At 54.3% G+C, this 27,912-nt stretch overlaps 1 protein-coding gene across 1 annotated transcript; it reads right to left on the reverse strand.

Moving 5' to 3' along the window:
* Positions 1-91: 91 nt before the first annotated feature.
* On the reverse strand, positions 92-27,875 carry LOC103537167 (protocadherin gamma-C5-like). The gene is given in 5 exon segments (XM_030459342.1): positions 92-954; positions 6,477-6,565; positions 20,223-20,281; positions 25,379-27,847; positions 27,849-27,875. Coding segments are annotated over 5 exon segments (2,871 nt in total). The 3' UTR covers positions 92-727.
* Positions 27,876-27,912: the final 37 nt, after the last annotated feature.

A 27,912-nucleotide genomic window follows, 5' to 3' on the forward strand; every position in this document is an offset into this window, starting at 1 on the left:
CACTTTAAAAAATAAAAAAAATGAAAACGTTTAGGATGCAGCTTTGCCTTCTTCCCTTTGCCTCATGCAACACAAACACTGACTGATTATCTTTTGGGGGGGACAGTAGCTAAGCAGGAACTGAAGCACTCCTGACCAACAGCAACAAATCCATCACTGTCCTTTACAGGGGGTGGGGGGGATTTTCCTAGTGGAAAGTTGAAGAGCAGAGATACCCAGCTGGGAACTGCCTTTGCCTTTCCAAAAAATAAAAATAAAAATCCCCACGATGACTGGAGGACTATAAATTAAAAGCTCCATGTTCAAATTACCCACACTGGGCAAAGCTGAGCAGGAGCCTTGTGCCTTTCTCAACCTGTCTGGGAGCAAATTGGGTCCAAAGAGGATGACAAAAGACCTTCCAGCCTTGCACACCCCGAGGGAGAGTATAAAACATCAGCAAATATTCACAGGGCACTTGTTTAGGTTTGGGTCAGCTTCCAGATTGGTTTCCATCATGAGATCTAACAGCAGCAAACCCCCTGCTCCTAGCTCTGATGATGCCGAGATACATTCGCAGCCTTTTCCTGCTCTTTGCATCACAAAAGAGGAAAAAAAAAATAAAAAAAATGAAAAAGCTACAACAAAATTGACATTCGTGCTCCGGCCTGGGCTGTGATTTGAGGAGTGGGGAGTGCTGGGAGCTGCCTGCCCGGGAGTTCTAAGCTCTCTTTCTTCTTCTTCTTCTTTATTTTTTCTCCTTCTTCCCAGATTTCTTCTTGTTGCCCCCCGCGGCTCCGGCGTTCTTGGCATCGCGCTTGCCGGGGGCGGTGGTGAGGGTGGCGGTGCTGCCGGGGATGTAAACGTTCTGCCGGTAATCGGGGACGTGCTGCAGGGTGAACTGGGGGCCGTAGCGGGCGCTCAGCCCCATGGTGCCGTTCCCACCACCCAGGGTCGAGTTCCCATCAGCAGCTTCTGTGGGGGACGCCAAAACAAGGGGGGGGAGAGAGGGAGGGGAAGAGGAGGGCAAGTTAGTGGCAGGCAGAGATGTCCCCGTAACAGCCCCAAAAAGCCCCGGGGTGCCCGACACAGAGCTTGGTGTCACAGCCTCCAGACTGGTTTGGGATGGAGCTTAAAGCCCACCCAGTGCCACCCCCTGTCCCATGGGCAGGGACATCTCCCACCTGCCCAGGGTGCTCTCTCTGTCACCTGCTGAGCTTTGCTGGGGACACCACGGAGTGGCAGGTGGGACACAGTGACACAGGTGACCATGGCACTGTGGCTTCTGCTCACCTGCTGCTCCAGGCACTGGGAGGATTCAGTCACTTGCCCAGTGCTCAAATCACCCACCCAAGCTGGAATGTTGGGGCACCTGGTTCCCCCCAAGGACTGTGCCCATGTTGGAGGGCTTCTGTCTCCCTTCCTCTGGGTTTTCATAGAATCCCAGACCGGTTTGGGTGGGAAGGGACCTTAAAGATCATCTAGCCATGGGCAGGGACACCTCCCCCAGCCCAGGGAGCTCCAAGCCCCATCCAACCTTCAACACTGCCAAGGATGGGGCAGCCACAGCTTCTGGGGGCAACCTGGGGCTCAGCACCCTCACACCAAACAATTTCTTCCTAAAATCCTATCTCAATCTCCTCTCTTGCAGCTGGAAACCCTTCCCCCTCATCCCATCCCTCCAGGCCCTTGTCCCAAGTCCCTCCCCAGCTTTCCTGGAGCCCCTTCAAGGACTGGAAAGTGCTCCAAGGTCTCCTTGGTCACCAGCCTTCACCTCCCCTTTCTACCCCTCGGGGCTCCACAGGACACCTGCAACCCTTCCATCTCACATCGGGGTTAAGGTTTTAGGATTCGGGGTTGTAGCCTGGCCAGAGGAGGGCAACCTCTCCTCTACCCTCCGCAGCCATGGGGCTGCCTGTCCCCTCCCTGCACCGTCTGCTCTGCCCCCGCAAATAAAACCCAAAAAACCCACAACCAACCCGCTCTCCCCCCTCCAAGAGCCTCGCATTACAAACAGCTCCATTAAGGAACGCATTAAGGGAAATCCAATATTATTCTTTTATTTATTTTTATTCCCCCCCCCCCGTTGCATTTAAAACCCTGCCCCCAGCCCTTCTCCAGCCAGGTTGCATTCAGAGCACACATGAAAAATCCTCCCCCCCCTCTTCCCCTCCACGCAATACCAGAAAATGGCTCTGGGAAGCTGAGCACAAAGCAAATCGATGCTTGCTGGTCCTGTCCGGGAGCAGGGGGAGGGGATAACAAATCCATTCTTGTCTCGCTGCAAAGCTCCAGCACGGAGAGAGCAAGCGCAGGGATGGGGAAGGGGCTGGGCACCCCCTCTACCCATCCCTCCTTTGGGTGCTGGGGCACAGCTGGGAGGTAGAGACAAGATGGAGATGGGGGGATGGATGGAGAAAGGAGAAGAAATGAGCAGAGGGGGGGTTGTTACCATGAGCTGCCCCGGTGCCAGTGCTCATGCAGGGCTCGGGGTGGGAGCCCTGCCCAGCCCTGCTCAGGGATGGTTTGCTAAAACCCTGAGATAGGAACTGAGAAGCTCATCTCAGCCTTTTAACTGCTCACAGAGGATGGAGAGACCAAGAACGGGCACAAAAAGGGCTCAAGGCAGAGGCCAGGGCTGCTGCTGCTCCCTCCTTCTGCAAGAGACTGAGGGAATAAAGAAAACCACCACGGGCTGGTCCCCTCGTGTTTTTCTCCTCTCCAGATCTCTGCAAGGCTCCATCTTGCCTTAGCTTTCCCCTGAGCAGATGGAGCCAGAAAGCTAGACAAAAAGCTGGGCCACATCCCACACCCCCCTTCCCACCCCTCCTCCCCCCGAAATCTCTCTGCCTGCACATGATGAAGCAACAGCACTTGGAACGAGTTACAGCTGCTGCTGGAGCCGGCAAGAAAAAAACACACAGCGAGGACAAAAACAGGCGAGATACTGTGCCCCGAGGCCAGGGGATGCACAGGCCAGGGTACAAACCACTGGGGGAAATGCCATTTTGTTTTCCAGACAGAATTCTTCCTGCACTTCCCCATCAGCTGCATCCCAGATGCATTAAATGCATCCAGGGGGCTTGGAGGACCTTGCTCTGGAGGAGATGGGCACAGACCATCAGGGTTATTGATCCCTAATCCTCACTTTCCTCCTCAGCAGCTCCTTTCAGTACCAGCCAACTCAACCCCACATCCCTTGGGGTGCTATGAAGGGGGATGGAGTGGTTGGAGATGTGCTGGCAGGACAAGCTACAGCCAGGAACCCACTTACAGGCTGCAGTGGGAAAAGATTTCTTTTCTTTTCTTTTGTTTTTTTTTCCTGGCTCTCCCAGCTGGATAAAACTCAGCTGTGAGCTTGGTGGGCTTGGGCACCTTCTCCTGGGCTGTATCCAGCTGCCCTGTTTGCCCCTGGACCATCCCACCTCCCAGCTGCACCCAGGACAACTGGAAGTAGTTTGCAGTCACAGCACAGTTTTGCGGGGTTCTTAGGGGGCAGGGAGGAAGAAATCTGCTGTGAGGTTCCCAGCCTGGTGATTGGTTGGTCCAGGGTAAGAGCAAAAGGCTGTTTCTAGGTAACACTGACATTAAAGCTGAAAAAAGAAGAGAGAACAGGGACAATAGAGGCTTCTAAATGGGCACCGAGCTGCTCTTGCCAAGCAGAGCCCTTCAGCTCTTGTTGCTGGAAAGGTTACACCCAGCCCTTCCCAGCAGCCAGCCCTGAGCTCAAACGGTCCTGAAAAGAGGAAAAAAAAGAAAAGAAAAAAAAAAAAAGCCCCAACAATTTGGCCTTTGGCAAAAATAACCAGGCAGTGGCTCCATCACCCCAGCAGCAGAGGGAGGAGAGGACAGGACAGTCGGAGACAGCCCTGGAGCACACCCTGCTGCAGCTGCTGCTGGGACTTCCAGCAGAACCTGATACAGAATCCCTGCCCCTGCCTGGGGGCACTGGAGCTGGGGGGAAGGACCCTTCCTGTCTGCTCTCCCACCATCTCATGGCAGCCCTCTAAATTCCCACTGGAAGCCCAAGTATTTTAAGGACAGGACGTCTGCCCTGCAGTGTCTGGGGTCTGGGAGCATCTGTGCTCCTGGGGCTATCTCAGCAGCTGCTTCTGTCCCTTCAGAGGGCTCAAAACACTGCTCTGGTTGTTCCCAGCTCCAGGGGAGAGAGGTTCCCAGCTCTAGCAAGACCTTAGAGCACCTTCCAGTGCCTGAAAGGGCTCCAGGAAAGCTGGGGAGGGACTGGGGACAAGGGCCTGGAGGGATGGGATGAGGGGGAAGGGTTTCCAGCTGGGAGAGGGGAGATGGAGAGGAGATGGGAGGGAGAAATTGTTTGGGGTGAGGGTGCTGAGCCCCTGGTTGCCCAGGTTGCCCCCAGAAGCTGTGGCTGCCCCATCCCTGGCAGTGTTGAAGGTTGGATGGGGCTTGGAGCACCCTGGGCTGGGGGAGGTGTCCCTGACCATGGCTAGATGATCTTTAAGGTCCCTTCCCACCCAAACCAGTCTGGGATTCCATGAAAACCCAGAGGAAGGGAGACAGAAGCCCTCCAACATGGGCACAGTCCTTGGGGGGAACCAGGTGCCCCAACATTCCAGCTTGGGTGGGTGATTTGAGCACTGGGCAAGTGACTGAATCCCCCCAGTGCCTGGAGCAGCAGGTGAGCAGAAGCCACAGTGCCATGGTCACCTGTGTCACTGTGTCCCACCTGCCACTCCGTGGTGTCCCCAGCAAAGCTCAGCAGGTGACAGAGAGAGATAAGGATTGGTTAAACAGCCAGGAACCATTACCCAGAGATGAGCAGCAGCTTAGCAGCAAATTAGCACTGCCCTTAATTAAAACCTGCTCCAAGCAACACTGCTAATGAGTCAGAGCTGAAGAGGAGGGGACAGAGAGCAGGGAGGGCATGAAAATACAGTGCTGGTGGAAACTCTGGGTGCTTTGTTGCCTTCCATCCCTCCATCCATCCATCCATCCATCCCTCCATCTATTATCTATCCATCCCTCCCTCCCTCTGTCCATATCTCCATCCTTCCATCATCCCTCCGTCCATCATCTATCCCTCCATCCATCATCTATCCCTCCATCCATCCCTCCACCATTATCCATCCATCCCACCAAGGGACCTTTGTGGGCAAGAGCAAGAAGGGGTTCAGGGAATCCTCCTCTCCCTGGGAAAGCCCTTACCTAGGAGATGGATCTGGTTTAACCAAATCCCTGGGAGAGGTGAGGGCTGTTTCAGACTCATGGATTGGGGGAGATTGGTTGTGAGAGGATCTGGGGCTACAGGGGAAGTCAGTGCTTAACCTGGAAGGGACCTGCTCAGCTCTCAGATCTCCAGGGCTGCTGGAGTGGAGCTCAGAAAAAACATCTTTATTTTTGAGCAAGGAAACCGGATCCAGAGGCACTGAGTGATGATATCCACGTGCACTCCCAGATGCTGTTTTTCCATGGTTTTTTTCTTCTTAAGAGCAGAGACACATTTTCACATTGTTTCTTTCCCTTGTGTGTAAACAAGTCCCTTGGCCAGGCCCTTGCTCCTCTTCCCTGGCCAGGGCAGCTGTCTCCAGGCTGCTTGGGGTCTGCAGAGCACCAAAGTTCAGCTGCAAAGCAGCTTTCCAAGAAAGCAACACCAAAGCCATCCCTCCTTCCCCGGATTCTTTCTCTCCTAACAGCTCAAAGGAAATATCCAAAACATTTTGCAGAGGGTTTTATGGCTTGGGCTGTTGCTTCTATTTTTAAATCAAGAGGGGGGGGAAAAAGACTGGGAGGTATTTCTAAATAAAAGCTGTATGAAAAGCAGGCTCTTTACCCATCAGGCAGTGATAATTGCATTTCTTTTCTACAAAGCTATGGAGACAGGGGGTGAGTGGGAACAGCCCACACAGCACAGCCATAAACCAGAGCAAACCAACCCAAAATGACCCCAGTCCAAATCCTGGTGCTTAAAGCTGCAAAGGGTTGGGGAGAGAGAACAAAGCTTGGCAAACCCCTGCTCAGCAGAGGGACCCAGGGTGAGCAGAGAGCACCCAGTGGTGTCTCTGGACACAAGGTTTGTTGGGGATGCTGAGCCAGGCAGCTCCTCTGCTCCTGACCCAACTTCTGCCCACCAGAAATCCTCCAGGCATCCTCCCCCCTTGCCTCATGGCAAGCTGCAACACAGCCAATGTTTCACCAACCTTCTCAACCAAGTAGTGGCTGAAATACCACCTCAAAAACATCTCTCCCTCTTACCCCAACCCCACAGAAGCCAGAGAACATTCTGCCCTGTGCACAGGTAACACAAGGTGGGTGGAAGAGGTTCCCCTGTCTACAGCACACCTGGTGCTGATGCCCACCTGGCATCTCCTTGGCTTGAATCCTTCCCAACCCCTCTCCCCTGCAGGATAACAAGGACAGCAGAGCTTTTCCAGCAGCAGCTGCTGCAGAAGGACCTCAGCAGCCCCCCCAGGTACACAAATCCCAGGGCTGTGCTTTCCCCACCCGTGAGAGAAACCAACCATTTGCTGAAGCCAGGATCATGGCTTGGAGCATCTCCGTGTCAAACTGGTTGTTTGGCCAGGCTCCACCTTCCTCTCCATTCTGGGAGCTATGGGAAATGAAAACAGATAAAAAGTTATAATATAATATATAATATAATACAATAACCAGTCAGTTATTGCAGCTTGGTCAGGCGGAGTGGACTCATCAGAGAGCATGAGAAGCCAAGGCTGGGGTTTTGTTTGCTGGTGGAGAGGAGTCTGAAGGCTTTAAATCCTTCTAGTAAATAACACTGAAGAGTCAAGACACTTTCAGAGGTCTCCATCCCTCTCCAGGCATTTGAAGAATAACCACAACTCCCAAAAGAGCTCAGGGGTGCTTCCAGCTTCCACCTCATTCTTGCTGACTTCAGAGACAGCACCTCATCACCCACCAAAATCAAATATTACTCCAGAAAACACTGGTCTCAGAGCCCCAGAGGTCCCAGAGCCTCTTGTATCACCTCTGTTCCTTCGGTGGGCCATGGGAGTGGATGAGCCTTTCAAGCTTCTTTGGGCTCCAGCTCCCTCCTGCAGCTTCACTTGGAAGACGGAGGGTGAGAAACCCCCATGGTGTGTTGGGTTTGGGGTTCAACATGGAGCCAGCTGCCCCCCCCCCCAGCTCCCCAAACCTGCTCTGAAGGGAGGCAAAGAGCATCCAGCAGCTCTGCAGAGCTGGCAGCTGATAGTCCTGGGCAGGATGGAGCCATGGGGAGAGGAGAGGAGGGAGGTGAGCACCCCCTTGGTTCCCTGGGACTGGCTGGTGGAGGGGTTGAGCTTCACAAATCTGCCTGGGAAACCTCTGGGGATGCTCCCAGGCTTTGATTAAGGAGGTTTTGTGACTGAGGTTACAATCAGCAGTCTGTGTGCAGCCTGAACAAGCCCCCCATTCACGTTTGCCAGGTGCCAGCTGTGCTTGGCCACCACTCACTGGTGGTGGCACTTCCCCTCCAGGCAGGTCAGGGATGTGTTCTCAGAGCCCCCCCAGACCCTCCCTGTTTGGAAAGACCTAAAACTCTCACCAGCTTCCTCTGCTCTGACCCCAGGTGACCACATCACCCCCACCACCAGCATCCCCCTGCCAGCTGAGTGCTCTTGCTCCCTGCTGGGATGCCAGGCTCTGCCTCTTGGCTTCCTGGAGACCAGGGCTGTCCTGCTCTTACCAAAGGGGAGTTCTCCAGTAGTCAGATGGGGCCACAGGAAAGTCCTTCCCTTTGGAGACAGCTTGGCCCTCTCCCTAGGCAAATGGTCAAACCACCAGGCTGCAGGGTATGGAGGTCCCAGCCCTTTATAACCAGGAGCCAGACCCCAAAACCTCGCTCAGACCCCAAAGCCTGGCTCAGAAAGCAGCCAAACTCTCCCCCAGCTCTGGGGTCTCCTGCTGGCAGCTCCGTGCTCGAGTTCTCAGCACCCCACGTGCTGCAAATGCCAGGACAGCCACGTGCTGGGTGCCAGATGGGCTCCTCACCACCCTACCAAGCATCCTCCTGCCCCAATGTCCCCACTGCCTCTGCCTGCTGCAGCCCCACACACAGACCAGGCTCGATATGGTCCCTTTCAGAAATGGGACTGACCTCCAAAAGCATCCCTGAAGGTTGTGCCTGCCATGGGGAGCTGGGCAGAGCAGCACCTACTGCATCCCAACTCTGCAAGGAGGGGAGCTCTGACTGCACAGGAGCTTTCTCCACCCTCCCTGAGCAGATCTGCTGCACACAGGAATTAAAACTGGAGATGCATGGGAGAGGTGAGGGTGCCCATGGGTCCCACAAAGCCCTTCTCAGTCCCACACTTTGTGATGGAGCCAGTGAGAGGTGGATATGGGCAAATCCCTTTGAAGCACAAGGTCCCAGAAACAGAATTGTTTGGGTTGGAAAAGAGCTTTCAGCTCATTCAGTCCAACCACTGCAGCACTGCCAGGGCCACCCCTGCCCCACGTCCCTCAGCTCCACATCTCCAGAGCCTGGAAACCCCCCCAGGGATGGGGAATCCCCCTGGGCCAGGCCCTGAGACCCTTTCCAGGGAGAAATTGTTCCCCAGCTCCAACCTAAACCTCCCCTGGCACAACTTGACTTGTGCCAAAAGTTCCTCTTGTCCCATCCCTTGTTCCTGGGGAGCAGAGCCCGACCCCCCCTGGCTCCAACCTCCTCTCAGGGGGTTGCAGAGAGCCACAAGGTCTCCCCTCAGCCTCCTCTGCTCCAGGATCAACACCCCCAGGGCCCTCAGCTGCTCCTCACAACTTCTCCAGACCTTCTCCTTGCTCTCCAGACCCTTCCCCAGCTCCATTCCCTTCTCTGGACACTCTCCAGCCCCTCAAGCTCCTTCTGCTCCTCAGGGGCCCAGAACTGAGCCCAGGATTGGAGCTGCAGCCTCAGCAGTGCCCAGCACAGGGACCATCCCTGCCCTGCTCCTGCTGACACCACACAGGGCCAGGGGGGCTTTCCTGCCTCAACCAACACCCTCAGCTCCTTTGCCCCCGGACACTTCCCCCTCTTCCCAAACCTGGAGAGCTGCCCGGGTCCCTCTGCAGACCCTTCCTACCCTGAAACCCCCCAGCTCTCCCCCCCTAACCTGGTGTCACCTGCAGACCGACTGAAGGGGCACCTGATCCCCTGAGCAGATCATTGATAAAGGTGTTAAAGAGAACTGACCCCTCCTGCCTTCTCCAGCCCCTCAAGCTCCTTCTGCTCCTCAGGGGCCCAGAACTGACCCCAGGATTTGGGGTGATCTGAGTGTCAGGATGTGTGCACAGACACTCCCAGGTACTGCAGGAAATTTGGTCTTAAGCCACTTGCCCAAAGCCCCACAGGACCTGTGCCAGGACCACACAACCATCTGTCCCTTCCCCTCTGCTCCCACCTGCCTGCTCCATCTCCAGCCAGGCACAGGGCTCTGCTCTCACCATGGATGGATATGGGATATGGAATATGGAATATGGAATATGCAACCAATCCCTCCCCTAGCAGAGGCTGCCCTGGCACGACCCTGCCACCAGCAGACCTGCTGTCTGCTGCCACCCACGGCATCCCAAAAACTATTTTGAGCCTCCCCCTGCCCCACGTGGGATGGCTCCATCTCAAGCAGCCCAGAAGCAAGGAATGAAAATTGATTTCAGGGCTGGGGTGGTGAAGGTGCTGAGGGTTCCTCAGCCTCAGCTGCCCTGAGCTCGGGGTGGTGCATGCCACGTCCTGTCCTGGCAGCAGGGACAGAGTGGGGACAGCCCTGGGGTTGCAGTGACCTCTTCATGTCACAAGCAGGGCTGGGAATAAAGCTCCGGGCTAGATCCAATCAAGGACTTAGGAATCTAAACCCCATTGCAAACCACAACCCATTTAGCTGCCAGTTAACCCCAGAGGTTCCTGTCCCTCTTTGCCCCCAAGCTGGCAGCTGAGGAAGGTTCCCAGGGGGTTCAGGGTTGCAGAAAAGGTGCCCAGAAACCCCTTGGCGCCACCCAGAAACCCCTTGATGCCACCCAGAAACACCTTGGTGCCACCCAGAAACACCTTGGTGTCACCCAGAACCCCATTGGTGCCACTCAGAAACCCCTTGGTGACCCCCTTGGTGCCACCCAGAACCCCCTTGATGCCACCCAGAACCCCCTTGGTGCCACCCAGAACCCCCTTGGTGCCACCCAGCTGGTGCTCTGGGGGCTACCCCAGCAAGTTGGTGGGATCTGGGGATGGGGTAAGGGAAAGCACAGGGAAGTGCCAACCCCATTTAGGTGTTGGGGTTTTTGGTTTGTTTGTTTTGTCTGAATTGTAACATTCCAGGGGTTTGAACTGTGTTTTGAAACCAGAGGCCCAGGTTCAACCTTCTCTTGGACATGGCACTGCAGGCATCGTGTTTTCCACCTCCTGAAAGGATATTCCCTCCCCTCCTACCTCTCCTTCAGGGGATGGATTGCACTGGACAGAAGCTCCTCCTGCCTTGCTCATAGCCATACTTCCATGACCTGTGCCAGTGGGAAGGTGTGGAAGGAAAGGTTCATCCTGCCACAGGGAATTCACCTGGAAGGTGGCACCAGGACCCTCAGCTAGGTCCTCCCTCTCCCCTCCCCTCCCTTCAGACCATTTCCCTTTATTCTGGTTTTAGAGAAGGGAAGAACACGTGGGCTTCACCACCAGCTGTGCCACAGCTCTGTCCCCCTGCCAGAGACACAACCAAAGCCCTGCAGCCCCTCCATGGCATGTGGGAACAACAAAAAGAAATAAATCACAGACTGCTTCAGCAGGACAAGGAAGCATCAGCCTAAGGGAGGTGGGGAGGCTTCTGATCCAACCCCTTCCTCAGAGCAGACCTGGACTGAATCCAACCTGAGATGCTCAGTGTTCTGGTTCTGCACCTCCCTAGCCTCCTGTTCCAGTGTCTGACCACCCATGGGTGAAAGCCACAGCCTTAGCATCCCCTCAAAATGTGTCCTGAAGACACACTGAGACATTTATACAATCATAGAATGGGCTGGGTTGGAAGGGACCTCAGAGATCATCAAGTCCAACCCTTGATCCACTCCCACTGCAGTTCCCAGCCCATGGCACTCAGTGCCACATCCAGGCTCTTTGGAAATATCTCCAGACACGGAGAATCCACTACTTCCCTGGGCAGCCCATTCCAATGCCTGATCACCCTCTCCAGAAAGAAATTCTTTCTCATCTCCAACCTAAACCTCCCCTGGCACAACTTGAGACCCTTTGTGCCCTCTTGTCTTGCTGAGAGTTGCCTGGGAAAAGAGCCCAACCCCCCCCTGGCTCCAACCTCCTTTCAGGGAGTTGGAGAGAGTGATGAGGTCTCCCCTGAGCCTCCTCTTCTCCAGACTGAACAGCCCCAGCTCCCTCAGCCTCTCCTCACAGGATCTGTGCTCAAGTCCCTTCACCAGCCCAGTTGCCTCCTTTGGACCTGCTCCAGCACCTCAATCTCCTTCCTGAGCTGAGGGGCCCAGAACTGGACACAGGACTCAAGCTGTGGCCTCCCCAGGGCTGAGCACAGGGACAGAATCCCTTCCCTGGACCTGCTGGCCACGCTGTTCCTGAGCCAGCCCAGGATGCCATTGGCCTTCTTGGCCACCTGGGCACACTGCTGGCTCCTGTTCAGCTTCCTGGCAATCCAGACTCCCAGGTCCCTTTCTGCCACTCTGTGCCCAGCCTGGAGCTCCCCATGGGGTTGTTGTGGCCAAAGTGCAGGACCCGGCACTTGGAATGTTGAACCTCATCCCCTTGGGATCATCCCAACTCTCCAGTCTGTCCAGGTCCCTCTGCAGAGCCCTCCTGCCTTCCAGCTGATCCACACTCCCCCCCAGCTTGGTGTCATCTGCAGATTTGCTGATGATGGACTCAATCCCCTCATCTAAATCATCAATGAAGATATTGAACAGCACTGGGCCCAACACTGATCCCTGGGGGACACCACAGCCGCCATTTTGATGCAGCCCCGTTCAGCACCACTCTCTGGGCCCGGCCCTCCAGCCAGTTCCTAACCCAGCACAGGGTGCTCCTGTCCAAGCTGGGGGCTGACAGCTTTTTCAGGAGGATGCTGTGAGAGACTCTCAGCCCTCCAAGCTGAAGAGATTTTCTCAGCCTCTCCTCCCCAGCGTTGGGCTCCAGACCTCTGAGCATTTTGATGCCAACCCTCTGGTCATGGCTTTGTGGGAGTGGGGAGCCCAAACCCAGGCACAGGGCTCCAGGCTTTGGTCCCCTGAGCCCCAAATTGAGGGCAACCAACTCTTCTGATGACCTCCTGGCTACCATCTTCCCAGTACAACCCAGTAAGCTGTGGGTTCCCATCACATGGTGACTCATGTTCAACCCCATGGCCCTCAGGTCCCTTTCAGCACCTAATTTTGCACAGACAGCCCCACACCACTACACGGAAAAGCTATTTTAGAAACGCCTTGGGGATGCAAGAAGGGAAAAAAAGAATAATAAATGGTATTGAGCTCACTTCTCAAAGCAGGAAGTTGAAGTGCCTCAATTACTTAGAGCACAGTCATCCAGATTTCAAAGTCATGTTATAGATAAATAAATAAAAAAGAATTTTAAAAAAAGCTGTGATCTTAAAATGCCCAAAAATAACTTTTTGGGTTGAAAAAAAATAAAAGAAGAAGAAGAAAGAAAAAAAAAGAAAAAAGAAAAAAAAAGAAAAAATTAAAATAAAAAAAGAAAAAAGAAAAAAGAAGATAGAAAAAAAAGAAAAAGAGAAGAAAGAAAAAAAGGGAAAAAGGGAAAAAAGAGAAAAAAAAGAAAAAAAAAAAAAAGAAAAAAAAAAAAAAAAGAAAAAAAAAAAGAAAAAAGGAGAGGGAAGGAAAAAAAAAACTTAAAAAAAAAAAACAACCACCAGCTGAGGACTAGATCTGGCCAGCTGAATCAGAGCTGTGAATCACCCAGCCCAGAACCAGCAGAGATCCAGCAGCCTGCCCTGTCCTCTCCTGTCCTGCCCTGTCCTGCTCCCCCAGCCCGGACAGACCTGGGACCACCCCCTCTCTGCAACCCTGGGTGCTGCTGGGGGGTGGTGGGGTTGGTTCCGATGGAAACGACTCCAAGGCCTCGCTGGTTTTAATACCAACGCCTCAATAGTTGGGGGTTGTTCGGTGTTTTATTTCTAAAAACCCATCCCCCACACCACAGATTTTTCCCCCTCTCTTCTCCACACTCCAAAGCTCAGCCCAGAGCCGGCTTCGCAGTTTTTTGGGAAGGTTTCCAGCAGCGTTAGGACTGGAAGGAAGGAAGCAAACCCAGGGCTGAGACCAACGCAGGGACCCGGGGGCTTGGGGAGCTCCGGGCTCGGTGGCCCTTGGGCTAGCAGCGACAAACCCCGCAGTTCCACGGCTTCCAAACGCCCCCGTTCCGCGTGGGAATTCGGGACTGCTGCAATCCCATCGTGTCCCACATCCCGGGGATGCCCCACGACCCAGGGCTCCCACCCGGGGCGGCACAGGGTGGACCTTCTGCCTTATTTCGCAACATCCCCCGCCCTCCCCCTCCCGAACCACCACGTCCCTTTGTAACTCCCACTTGGAGCAGGGAATTATTCCTTTCCTTGCGGGGTTGCTATGGAGCTCGTTGCTATGGCAGCCCAAGGCCTCGCAAACATCCAGTGGCAAAACTGCCTGCTGGAACCTGGAAAAATCCTTTTCCTGGCTCTGCAGCTGGAAACACGAGGCCGTAGCAGTGCCACAATAAAATGAAAAAAGGTTATTCCTGCCAGGACGGGGCTGTCAGAGCTCCAGGGGCTGGGGAGGACAGCCCAGCACCCCCAGGATGAGACCCCAGCACCCCTGGGAGTGTCCGGGGGCAGCGCTTGGCTTGGGGATTTTCCCAGGATACCCTCAGCATCCTCCTTCCTCTCTCATTTGGGGCTTTTTGGCTCCTACAGCAGTGCCCCCTCCCCCAGCCAGCACTGCTCCCACCTCTTCCAGGCTTCTGCACTTCGGGGAGGAGGTGGCTGGGGTTTGTTTCTCCTCTCAGCCTCTTCCCATTCCCCTCCTCTTTGCTTCTGGCTGCTGCTCTCACCCTCCCATCACCTCCCCCAGCAGTCTGGGGCAGGACTTTCCCCCACCCCCAGCTCCCAAGGACCAGGAGGTGTCACAGACTCATTAAGGCTGGAGAAGACCTCTAAGATCATCGAGTCCACCCGAACCTTCAAACCCATCCCTCCGGCCCCCTTCCTAGACAGCCCCCCCTTGCCTGCCATCCCCCCCTGCACTTCTTTTTCCTCTCTCTCCCCTTCCTCCAAGCCCTCCCCACCCCCAGCCTCCCACACACAGCTCCAGCCCGAGGCAGCAGCAGGAGGAAAATCTCAGCCTGCGCGTTTCTGAGCTGGCAAAATGACAAGGGAGGAGGAACCGATCAGTCCCTGCTGGTGCCGAGCCTTCGCTGTGCTTAGGGTGTGTTGGGGACACAGCCTCAGGGTTGGGGACACAGCCCCTGACCAGCATCCCTCTGTCCCACTGCCCTCCCAAAACCAAAATCCAACCAAGAACCAGCTCCAAAAATTGCCCCGATTTCCACAAATTGCCTTCTCCTTGCCTGGAAGGAGGATGCTGCCAGCCCTTCCCCCCATGCTCCCCCGGCTCCACGCATTCCCTGCTGCTGCTGTAATGCAATTCCAAGGGCTGGAGAGAGCCTGGATGAGGCCCAGCTGCAAGATCATGACTGTGCAAAGCTGGGAGAGCAAAATGTTAGCAGGCAAGAAGCAGGGGTTGGGGAGGAGGTAAGACTGACAGCCTCCTGAAGCACCAGCAAGTCCTTATTCCTGCCAGCAGAGCTGCTGGGATGCTCTGCCAGGTAGAGCCAAACCCAAAAAAGGCCATAATGTCCCCCCAAAAAGGAGAGCAGTGTCCCCCATCACAGGGATTCTTCCAGCCCTCCTAGATGAGAAGGAGCTGAAACCAGGATTATCCCACCCAGCCCATCCTGCCAGCATTCCCTGCCCCAAGCATGAGGGAAGGGAGGGATATTTTGAGCAATTCTCTGGAAGGGTTATTGTGCCTATTTTTTCGGATCCCTGTGCCTCAGCAGCCAGCCATGGCATGTGCTCAGCTGTGCAGGAAGCAGGTGGAGGGAGAAAAAATTAAACTAACACACGTAGCACCTGCTAAACCACCCTAAAATAGCAGTTCTAGGCATAACACTGAGATGACAAAACTTCTGATATTCTGGGGGCTTTCCAGATTAAGCAGCACATCCCTCATTGAGATATTTCCCTTTCTCCATAAAAGACCATCCAGCTTTTGTCCCACCTGGCAGGATCTGGAGAGCTCAGACAACAAGGAACATGGCAAATGTGGATAAAGGGATTATTGGGCCAGGATGGTCAATAAGGGAAGGAAACATTCAGCTCATGAGGTGATGTAGAAAGAAGCCCAAATACTGAACCTGCTGAGATTTGGGCTCTTACTAAACAAAAAGGTGAACCCTGCAAGCAAGAGTGCTCATCATGTGCAGCACCAGCTCTGTGATCTCCTGGCTGTGGAAGGGAAGGTGGGATGGGACAAGGACACATCACTACAAACCCTTCAGCTTCCAGTCCCAGGATGGGCTCAGCTCCATAGGAAGAAGGGAAAAGAGAGCACATATCCAAGAACCTCTCCTGTTCCCAGCTCCTGCCTGTCCCAGCACCCCAAACCCATTCCAGAATTGCACCAAGGGGCTGCAGCCCATGCTCAGAGGGAAGCCAGGCCCTGAGCAGCCTCCTAAGGAGTTACAGAAGTGTTAGGTAGGAAACCAGAGTCACAGAATCGTTTTGGTTGGAAAAGACTTTTCAGACCACCCAGTCCAACCCAACTCTGCCAGGGTCACCTCTAACCCACGTCCCTCAGCTCCACATCTCCAGGGCTTGGAAACCCCCCAGGGATGAGGAATCCCCCTGGGCCAGGCCCTGAGACCCTTTCCAGGGACAAATTGTTCCCCAGCTCCAACCTAAACCTCCCCTGGCACAACTTGAGTTGTGCCAAAAGTTCCTCTTGTCCCATCCCTTGTTCCTGGGGAGCAGAGCCCGACCCCCCCTGGCTCCAACCTCCTCTCAGGGGGTTGCAGAGAGCCACAAGGTCTCCCCTCAGCCTCCTCTGCTCCAGGATCAACACCCCCAGGGCCCTCAGCTGCTCCTCACAAGTTATGCACTTGTTGGAGCAGACACAGAGGAGACCATGGAAAAAGTCCTTGGCCAGAGCATGTCTGAGGTGCTTCCATCCTGCAGGAAGCATCAGGAGGTGCTTCCATCACAATGCCATCTCCTGCTCACCCCAAACACACACCAGAAGCCCCCCAAGCTGGATGCTCTGGAGCCCCAAGAGCACTCCTGAGAGCTTTAAGGACTATTCTGGGGACACCTTTTACCCCTTCCCTCTCCCCCACCACACACAGGCAGGCTGCTCTTAGTCCTGGAAGCCCAACTTTTGGAGCTCAGGAGTGAAAATGGAATAAAGAATGGGAAAAAAACCCTCATCTCTTCCCCTCACACCTCAGCTGTGGGCATCACTGCAATATCTCAGTGCCAGTGCCAAAGCTTTGCTGCTGTACCCTCCCTTGGCACAGCCTGGGTGATGCTGGCCAGGGTCAGACGAGGCAGCTGTGATGCTACTTAAGTGATGAGTGAAAGGAACATCACTCTTCAGTTCAGCCTGGAGCCTTGGAAAGCATTAACAGAGGGAGATTTAGGATGGGAGGAAATAAATGGAGAGGAGGTGTGAAATGGCAGCTTTTATCTCCTCTGCATGCTTTGCTTCTCCCTCCCCAGGGGATTCCCACACTGCTTCCCACCTCCTTCATGAGTCCCCCACCACTGATCTGGGGTTCTTCCTGCCTGGGATCTCCTTACAGCCTGTCCCCATGGCCATGGATTGTCCCCACGAGTTGCCAAAGATATTCTGGCTCTTCCCATCCTGGGATGACTCAACCTGTGAGCAGAACAGAGCCCTCTCTACTCCTCCAGGAAGGAAATCCTGATCTAAACCTGGGGTTGTCCTGAATAAACCACCCCACAGAAAGCAAAACAAAAAGCTACCAAGGTCAGGCAAGTACCATGACCATGAAGGACACAAGCCTGCTCTCTGTTCCTTTGGCAACAAGTGAGAAAAGCAACAAGATGAATCCCTTGTAGCCAATCCCTGCAGTCTCCCCCTCCCTATACCCCCCTTTCCCAGGAAAACCCCCACTGATGATCCCACAGGGATGCTGCTGGACTGCCCCTCTCCTCCCTTTAATCTCCCCTACAGCCACTGATGGGATTTGTCTGGGAACAGCATCTGCTGCTCCATATCCTTCTGTATTCCTTTACTTTTGCCCAGAGACAGCATGAATGATTTTCATTAAAAAAAAAAAAAGGCACAAACGAACCAAAAAAAGCAAAATCAAGATGCAAACATCATTCCATGAATTAATCTGTCCTCCTGGTCCTCCCAAACAAGATTATTTGAGAACTGCTCTACTCAGGTCTGACTCCCTCCCACATTTTCAGAGGTTATTGTCTGAGCTCTTTTTCCCTGAGCTCTCCTGTGCCTCAGAACAAAGAACAAATTCTCTTTGTTGGCCCACACCAGAGAGTTGGAAAGGAGAGACCATCCCAGCTTACTGAGCTCACCCTGGGCTCACCTCCTTCCAGGTGCTCAGGGATTTGTTTTGATGTGCAGGGTTACAGAATTCTCCCTTCTCCAGCTCCCACGAAGGCAGCAAAAGAGAAACCACAACATGGTTTAAGCCTTCTTTCTGGCTCCAGGGCCACACTGGACTCCCTCTGGGACCCATTCAACCCACTGGCCTAAGCTGCCTTCTCTTTATTGCTATTTAATTTGGGTCAGACAAACAGAGTTAAGAATACACCCTGACCTGTGTTGCCCAAGCACCAAGCAGCAGCTGGGAGAGCTCAAGGTGCAGGAGCAGGAGACAGGAGCTGATTTAGGAGAGAATAAGAGTGGGCAGGACTCAGACAGCTGCTCCTGCACCTTCTGATACCTCTGCTAAAAACCAGAGCCTGGGGAATTCACTCAGCAGACAGCAAAATGCTGGGAAGAGCACAGTGGGGAGCAGAGTGCTCTCTGGGATTTCACCAGAGTGATGTCAGGGCTGGGCACTGAACACAGGACAGCACTTTGTGTCCCTGTCCTGGGGACACAGGAAAAATAATTTTTAGAATAAAAATATCTCACGTGATAGGACTTAAAACAGGATAAAAGAAACGGGCTGGGGGGGTGTGGGGAAATCAGTAAGAGATGTTTCGTTGCAAATGTGGAATCTGCACAGAGGCAAGCAAGGAAAAGCAGCAGGAATTAAAATCCACGGAGTTATCCCAGCATCAACCTGTGCTCTGCAAACCCTGGGCTCTGCCTGGGCAGCTCCTGCTCCGGGAAGCCTGGTGGCACGAGCCACCTCTGCCCATTGCAGGGACCACCGTGGGCACCCAGGTCACAGAGCACCAGGGGTAACATCACAGCTCGTGCTCCAGAACCCACTTTTTGTGGTAGTTCAGCTCTCTGTGAGCAGAGCCTGGGGCTGCTTTTCCCCTCTCTTCCCAGTCCACGTCCTGTTTATCCCACTGAGGCACTGGGAAAGGGCATAAAGAGCTCCAGGCAGAGGCTGGGGTGAGGGTCACTGTCCCATGGGCTGAGGAAAAAGTCCCTGTCACTGAGTTAAGGAGGTCTGGATAACATCAGCTCAGTGCCTTGATGAGCTCCAGCATGATGCTAGAAGAGGGAGCAGCAAAACTTGCTCTGATGGGGCTCATTTACTCACTGCTTGTAACAAAGCCATTACAGCAGCTCTGGAGCACTTCTGTATTAACAGGGTTTGGTTAATTGCCATTTGAACTAGAGCATAAATAGTAAGACAGATCTTTCTTGATTAAAACGTTGTCAGAGATGGGAAATTCAGGAGACCTTTGAGAAAACTGCTCCAGCAATAACCTTGTTTTCAAGTCCCCATCTGGTTTTTGGTAGGGATGCTTTAGCTACTCCACATCAAACCCCTACTGTGTTTTAGGTTTGTCAGCTACAAGAGCCTAAGAACAAAGTTTTAATCACCACAAAGAGTTGGCTGGAAAGGTCTCTTCATTTTCTGCTAGGCTAAACTCTCAAACCAGGCCCAGGGAAAGCCTCAGACACGACCAGCTCCTGCAGATGTTGAACTTCAAGCTCCCACACCAAAATCCAGGACCTGACACTCCCTGTGGCACCGTTTGAACCTCTGTGGGAGCTGCTCCAGTGGCCATGGGGATGGATAAAGAACAGAGGGGTGAGCTCCTCTCTTCTGCACAGAGATCTGGTCCCTGACCCAGCCAGCCAAGGAAGCACAGCATCCAGATTTACTCCTGGTTGCTCCAAGGGTATCACCCTTGGCTATGCCCCCAAAGATATAATCTTTTCCTATATAAATTCTCCTGGAGCCATTCTCCTCGTAACCTATAACCTCTGGTTGGGGTATTCACTGAGCAAGGTGGACTCCCAGCTCAAGTCCTGACGGTACTCAAGGGAGTAAGGTTTTATTCCTTCCTCCTCAGCCTCCAGCTGCCCAACTCCAGTGGGAAGCATGAAGAGGGTTCCATCCCATGTCAGTGATGGCCATTCCAAAGGTTCCAAACCCCCACAAATGGAATTGGATCTGGGGTTCTCAACTCTGTTTCAGGCCAAGGAACCCCCAGGGGATAGCACATACAATGACATTCCATGGGGCACCTGCTCCCTGGCTGGGACACACTTCTCCAGAAGGTCCTTTGGAGACATGGGGCTCATCCACTCAACTTCTGGCAGCCACTGGGGCTTTCACAGCACTTTGGCCTCAGGTGCTCAAGCCAGAAGAGACAACTCAGCAGCACAGAGCTTGAAGCTCCATGGCTGGTAAAGGAACTCACAGAGTGATTCCCAGGGGCCTCCATGCAGGGAGAAGAATCAAGATTTTGGGCTCAGAATCGAGGCTAAATGCTCAAAATCTGCTTCAGAGAAGGAGTCTTTCTCTGTGAATTAGGTTCTCCAGTCCTTTAACTATCTCACAGCTTCACCTGGAGCTCCTGACTGGTGAGTCCCCCCCCTCAGTTCCTTGAGCTGAGGACCCCAAAACCTGACCCAACATTGCAAACAAGAGCTCTCACACCCCCACCAAAGGGACCTGACACAGAAACAGCCCCAGTTCTGACTTCTTGGCTGGACAACTCTACCAATGACAGGGAACACCAGACTTCCCAGCACTAAAAGTTGCACACAAAGGGAAGGAACCTTCACCAAACACATGGATGAAGAAAAGAGGCACTCACCCACTGGTTCCAGGTCTCTGGGTCTGGGAGAAACGCCAGTCTGTGTTGGGTTGAGCTTGCTGCAGAGAAAACAGAAGAGTTTTAATACCTCCATTCTTCCCTTTGAGAATGAAAAGTGATCTGATCCTGGATTATTTCAGCCTGGAATATCAGCTTGTTCTTTCCAAGGAAAGCAAATCAATTAGAACAAAAAGAAAGCTCCCCCTCCCCCTTTCTTGAGTATTTCTGAACCAGCAGGAATACTAAAAAGCATGACAAAACTGTTCAGAGAATAAGCTTCCAAAGCAGCTCAGGAAACCAGGCTGTGAAAGAAATGAAGCATGAAATAAACTGATAAGGGCAGCAATTCAGCAGGAGCACTGGTACCAAAGCAAGGAGCTTGGAGGAGTGTGGGGGTGTGGGGAAGCACAGTTAATTGATACCGAGGAAGATGCTCCTAATGCCAGAAGGTAAGATGATAACAGACCTTCCTAATCTTTCCTTCTTCTGCCCTTCAAAAGGCCTGCCCGAGATCCTGGCTTCCCACACTGTGTTTGACTGACTTTTCCTACAAGCTGTGGCCTGGGAGCACTACAATATTTTTCTGTCTGCAGAGTAAAGAATAAACTTCCGACAGCCAAGGAAGAAAAGAGAGATTTGTTTAGGAGACACAGGCAGCTTCAGACACAGCACCACACTTTGTAACTTCATTAATAAACCCCCATATCTCCTCTGTCCCTGTTATTTTACCATCAAACAATGGGCATTTTGTAAATAAGGAAGGACATGAAGCTAGGCTTGAGTATTCCTGGCTGAATTAGGCCTTTGTGAGAAGCACTAAATAGCAGAACTGTTTCCTGGCTGGAAGACACAGACTTCCGAAAATCATCATCTGCTTAATTAACTCCAGAATGATAACATCCCACCTGGAAAGGACAACGTTTCTCTCTGTTACCTCAAGAATGAGCATTTCCTAATCCATGCAGCGAAACATCAGCTGGATAGGATTATTCTGCTTGTACATGCAATTACTAAGGAGAAGTGAAGATGGGTACAGCTGACCTAGATTTTTATTTAGTAGATGCAATTTCACTAATTTCTCACAGCTTTGATGATTCTGATGAAAGAATCTATTAGAATAAATTACTCCCCTAAAATAGAGGCCCCAGTGGTACCCGTGCTGCATGCAAACGAAGCTCTTGAAATGCTTGCCCTCCAGATTCCAGATACACACTTTTGCCCAGGCTGACACCCAGCCCTCCACCAGATAAGCCCTTCCCAATCTATATTTTGAATTCCTCTTGTAATTGCCACTTTCAAATTTAGGGCAGGCATTTATGAGACAAGATTGCTTTGCTTTTTATATCTCAACGTAATAAAAGCTACGGTTAAACCCAGTCACCTGCAGCCAGATTTAGGCATCTAAACACAAGTGGGTGAAGTTTTCAAAGCACGTCACTGCCTTGGGTTTTGCAAGCCCAAGGGCACGTAAGGTCACCAGGATCTTTGCAAAAAAAATGCCACTGCATTCAACAATTCACTCAGCCCCTCACTGAAAATGAATGAAAATGATCCCTTGCCAAGGCACAATCAATAATTAATAACACTTGAGAGTTAAAAGATGAGTAAGTTCTGCAATGCACCCCAGAAATGGAGCAAAAGACACAGCGATGAACTTTGCTTTCAGGTAAGCTCTCCCTGTGCCATGCAGAAACAAGGGCTTGGACAGGATCAAGAAGTTCAACACCAAAATAGGAAAAAATAAAATAAAATCCACATTCCTGACCGTGCTAAGACACACTTTAAAAAGAAAAGAGAACAAACAGGAACAAAAGGAAACTCTCCACTTGCATGAACACACAATCCTTGATTCCACAGTCCTGCCCAGCCTCCTCCCTCACCTCCAGCAAACCCAGCCAAAGCTTTCACCTGCCACCTCCCAGGAGGTGACGGGGACACATGTACCCTGAAGCCACCTTCTTAGTTGGAAGGACAGAGAGAGAACAGCCAGCTGGCCTGGATATTATGGCCTGCATTACAGGACAGTAAGAAACACCCATCTCTTACCCCATCGCAGGGACTCGCTAAGGTGCTGGTCACCTGCTCATAGGCAGCCACGGTCTCAGCAGTGCTAGAATGGCTGACAGGTTTTACAAAGAGGAAATCGCTCTGGTCAGACATGGGAGAGAAACAAGAGGTGTAATTCTGTGCTTGGGAGGTCAAGCCTGCTCCTCCCACGTCCAGGTACTTGATGAAGCCATCTGGCTTCATCTGCCCGCGGAAATGGGAAGCGGGTTTGCGGCCGGTCCCTCGGCAGCAACCTGCAAAAGTCCAGCTGGCCCTGCCAGTTTTGAGACACCGGGCAGCCACCAGGGCAAACATCACACAGGACACGAGGGAAATGGACGCCAGGGAGATGATGAGGTAAAGAGTTAGGTTGGTATCCTTGGGAGAAGATTTGGGGAGGTCAAAGGACTTGGCGAAGTCCTGGACACTGCTTTCCTCTGGAGAAAGGACTATTACCACAGAGGCAGAGAGGGATGGCATCCCGTTGTCCCTCACTTCGACCACCAGCCTGTGAGGATCTTCTGAGTCCCTAAGAGCCTGGGCAACCCTTATCTCTCCAGAGCGGCGTTCCACCTGGAAAGGCAAAGCCTCAGCGCTCTCCTGCAGCTGGTAGGACAGCCAGGCATTGTGACCACTATCTGCATCAACAGCTACGATTTTGGTGACCAGATAGCCAGGTTCTGCCAAGGCTGGGATGGTCTGGTGGAAGGCAGAGCCTTTGGGGACAGATGGGTAGACAATGGTGGGGGCGTTGTCATTCTCATCCAGGACGAACACATGGACCACTGCAGTACTACTCAAGGCAGGAGACCCGGCATCCTTCACCTCCACGGGCACCTGGAACACCTTGTCCTGCTCATAGTCCAGACCTCTCACAGTGTAGATGGTGCCGTTGTCCTGGTCTATCCGGAAGTAGGTTGAGATGGGTACGTCCTGCATCCCGTTTTCCAAGATGGAGTAAGACAGCTTGGCGTTATTACCCTCGTCGGGATCAAATGCTGACACTGAAAAGACAGAAGTTCCAGGGAGGGAGTTTTCCTGAACGTGAGCTGTGTCAACAGGACTGGAGAAATTCGGGGCGTTGTCGTTCACGTCAGCGATTGGGAGGTAAAAGGTTTTTTGCGTGGCCCTCTGTGGGAACCCCGAATCCACAGCCCTCACCGTGATGTTGTAGCCACTGGCCTTCTCCCGGTCAAGGGGGCCACTTGTGACCAGTGAGAAATGCTCTTTAAAAGATGACACCAGTTTGAACGGGAGCTCTTTCGCGATCTGCAGACGGACCTGCCCGTTGTCCCCAGAATCACTGTCCTTCACACCAATGAGGGCAATCACTGTTCCCGGGGTCGCATCCTCCTGCACCGGGCTGGAGAGGGAGGTCAGCACGATCTCTGGGCTGTTATCGTTGATATCAATTAATTCCACTCGCAGGTGACAATGCCCTTCCATGGCTGGGGATCCCTTGTCCCTGGCTCGAACTGCAATCTCATAAGCACTAGATTCCTCGTAATCCAGCGGGGCTTTGGTTCTGATCTCCCCTGTCCGGGGATCTAAAGAGAAAAGCTTGGTGAATTTACCAGGTGAGTTATTGCTAACTTTGAAGGAATATTCCACGTCCCCGTTGGGACCTTCATCCAGGTCGCTGACATTCAGTTTGGTGACCAGAGTGCCCACTGGCACATTCTCCTCCAGGTTTACCTTGGATATGGGTGGGTCACAGACAGGAGGGTTGTCATTTGCATCCAGGACGTGGATGGTAACCTTAGCAGTGCCAGATTTCACCGGGTTCCCTCCATCCAGGGCTGTCAGCGTCAGGTGATGAACAGCCACTTTCTCTCTATCCAGAGCTTTTTCAAGTACAATCTCGGGCATTTTAACACCATCTCCTCTCACGTTGATGCTCAGGGCAAAATGCTGGCTGGGGCTGAGCTCATAGGTGGAGATGGAGTTGGAGCCCATATCTGGGTCTTCTGCTACCTCCAGGGGTAGCCGAGTCCCAGGGTTGGCTACCTCAGTGATCTCCAAGACCACCTCTGGCTTAGGGAACTGGGGCGCGTTGTCATTGACGTCCAGGACATCCACCTCGACCCGGTGGAGCTGGAGGGGATTCTCCATGACGAGCTGGAGGTGCAGGGAGCACGTGGGGCTCTGCCCGCACAGTGCCTCCCGGTCCAGCCTGCTGTCCAGGAGCAGCACACCCGCCGCCAAATCCACCTGGAAGTGTCGCTGCCCACCCTCGCTCACCAGGCGCAGGTTGCGGGTGGACAAGCTCCGCAAATCCACCCCGAGGTCCTTGGCCAGGTCGCCCACCCAAGAGCCCGGCTCGCGGTCCTCGAGTACTGAATAACGGAGCTGGGAGCTGCTGGGAGCCGGCAAGCAGGAGAAGGCTGCGAGCAGCAGCGGCAGCTGCCATGGCAAACTCCGTCCCCCAAGCATCCCGTGCCGGGGGTTGCGAGCGGAGCAGCGCGGAACGGCGCGGAACGGCGGCGGGTCCGGGTAGCCTCACCCCCCCCCGCCCGCCCCCAGGGAGCCGCTGCCGCCGGACGGAACCCCCTCACCCCCGGAGGCTCCGACAGGTTTTGAGCAGGAACCGGGAGGAAGCCACCGCCGGTGCCGGACAGGAAAGGATGAGAAGGGGGGGGCGGCGGAGGGGGGGGTGAAGATCACAAACCGGCCGGCTGAGCCGCTTCTCGGCATGCAAAAGCACACAAAATCAGGGAGCGGAGGGGATGGACCGAGTGACAGTTTTACGTCTCTCCACAGCCCCCTCCTCCTCCTCCTCCTCCTCCTTTTTTTCTCCCTCCTCCTTTACTTCCTCCACCGCCTTCCCCAAAATACGCACAGCGTAGCCCCCTCCCCCCCTCCCCTCCTCCATCCACTCCACCCCAGCAGCGCCGGGAGGGCGCCGGGGACTCCCGGCAACGGGAAATACCACCACCCCCACCAACCCCCCCCGCTCCTCCCCTCCTCCGCCCGGCTGCTGGGAGAGGGGACCGGCGGAGACACCCCCCTGCCCAAAGCCGGCTGCGGGAGCGGGGATCCCGCAGCCCGACCCGGGTTTATGCCGAGCCCCAGGGCTCCGGTCAGGTTGGGGGGCACGGTCCCGGGCTCACCTCGATACGCAGGGTGGAATCCTGCGGGTTGGCACCGGTTGGACCCCCGGAGGGTTTCACAAACATGAACTCGCTGATGTCCGAGACAGGCGAAAAGCAGGAGCGGTAACGCGGGGCGGGGGGTGCGGTGGCCGTCACCTGGACGCCCATCACCGTGTCCCCTTGCTTAGGTTCATAGTGCAAGTGCCCAAAAATGTGGCTGGGAGGGGGTTGCAGGGTGTTCACGCTCTCCACGCAGCAGCCCTGGTTGGCTGGCGCCGAGCCCCGCCGGAGGCACCGCACGCCCAGCACTGCCAGTCCCACCAGCGAGACGGTGGAGATGAGCACCAGGGACACGATCAGATAAAGTGTAATCGTGGGTAAGCCCCCACCATCAGCGACCCCAGCCTCAGAGCCCTGCAAAGCCTCCGGACCCTCCTCCTCCACCAGCACCACCAGTGTGACCGCTGTGGAGAGCGGAGGATCCCCAGCGTCCCGGACCACCACCAGCAGTTCGTGAGCAGAAGCATCCGTCTCCTGCACGGTCCGTGTGATCCGGATCTCTCCGGAGCGCAGGGCCACGCTGAAAAGCCCCGGCTCTGTGGCTTCCACGAGGTGGTAGGAGAGCCAGGCATTGCGCCCCGAGTCTGCATCTATTGCCATCACCTTGGTGATGAGAGCAGGAGGGGTGGTGGAGCGGGAGATCCGGAACTGGGCAGCTGAGTCCTCCCCAGCCCTGGGGAAAAGCACCTGGGGGGCATTGTCATTCTGGTCCACTATAAAAACATGAACCAGTGTCCTGTTCCTCAGGGCTGGGGAGCCACCGTCAGAGACCTCCACGTGGAACTGGAGATAGGTGGTTTGCTCATAGTCAAAAGGGAGTTTGGCAGAGACCTGCCCACTTGTGGGATGTATAGAGAGGTAGCGAGTAGGATCCAGGCCTGGATCTGTCCCACCAGCTCGCAGGATGGAGTAGGAGAGGCGGGAATTCTGCTCCGAGTCTGGGTCGGTAGCAGAAACTGCAACCAGCACGCTGCCCGCAGGGTTGTTTTCTGCCACCAGCACTTCGTAGGATGCTTGCTCAAACTGGGGAGCGTTGTCATTGACATCTACCAGGATGATTGGCAAGATGGTGTGGTGGGAGAGAGGTGGACTGCCCAGGTCCGAGGCAGAGACCGTGACGTTGTAGTAGGCAACACGCTCCCGGTCCAAACGGGTGCTGGTTAGCAGCGAGTACTGGTGCTCATAGTCCTTACGCAGCTGGAAGGGAAGATCTGGAGACACGTGACACTGGACCTTGCCCTGATCCCCAGAATCCCTGTCTCTGACGTGTATGACAGCCACCACTGTGCCTGGGGGTGCATCCTCACTCAGGGAGCTGGAGAAGGAGGTGAGAATGACCTCAGGGGCGTTGTCATTGACATCGGTGATTTCCACCACCACGCTGCAGTGCTCCTCCATCCTGGGCGACCCCATGTCTTTGGCCTCCACTTCAATCTCGTACACAGTCGCCTCCTCGAAGTCCAGGTTCCCCTGGACCCGAATCTCCCCAGTTTGCTCATCGATGGCAAAGATCTGGCGTAAGGCAGCCGAGTTGTGGCTACTGAGGGAGTAGCGGATGTCTCCGTTGGGCCCTTCGTCCACATCGGTGGCATTTAACTTCACCACGAGGGTGCCCAGTGGTGAGTTCTCCACCAAGCGAGCTCCGTAGGATGGTCTGTCGAAGACCGGGTGGTTGTCATTGGCATCCAGGACCTGAATAGTGATGCGTATCTTGCTGGACTGAGGAGGAGAACCTCCATCCTCAGCAGTCAGGACCAGATAGTGGAAAGCTCTGAGCTCCCGGTCCAGAGCCTTCTCCAACACCAGCTCAGGAAACTTTCCACCGTCTGTGCGCGCCTTCACGTTGAGGTTGAAGTTCTCGTTGGCACTCAGGTGGTAGGTCTGCAAGGTGTTGGTGCCCACGTCAGGGTCCTGGGCAGGCTGGATGGGGAAGCGGGCACCCAGGGATGCCAGCTCATAGATGCGCAAGGAGACCTCCTCAGCAGGGAACTCCGGGGGGTTATCGTTGATGTCCAGGATCTCCACCTCGATCCGATAAAACTCCACCGGGTTCTCGATGGCAAGTTTCAGGTGGAGGAAGCAGCGGGGGTTCTGCCCACAGAGCTGCTCCCGGTCAATCCTCTCGCTGACCATGATAACCCCAGTGTTCACGTTGACAGAGAAGTACTGGGAATCCGAATCGGACAGTACCTGCAGATTAGCTGCTGCCAGTTTCCCCACATCGGTGCCCAGGTCCTTCGCGATATTGCCCACGAAGGAGCCCCGGGTGAGCTCCTCCGGGATGATGTACCGGATCTGAGCCGAGGAGCTGTGCAAGAACAGACAGAAGGAGAAGACACGCGGCAGTCCCAGGGACCGGCCCGCCTTCCCTGCCCTGGGCATCCTGGCCGGGTGGGCGGCAGGAGAGCGATGCCCTCCGCGCTGCGGGGCCGCACTCAGTGCTCGCCGCTCCCATTCATTGTTTGGGGCGGACACGGTTCGGGGAGGGGGGG

This window comes from Calypte anna, chromosome 13 (genome assembly GCF_003957555.1).
Source record: "Calypte anna isolate BGI_N300 chromosome 13, bCalAnn1_v1.p, whole genome shotgun sequence".
NCBI lineage: Eukaryota > Metazoa > Chordata > Aves > Apodiformes > Trochilidae > Calypte > Calypte anna.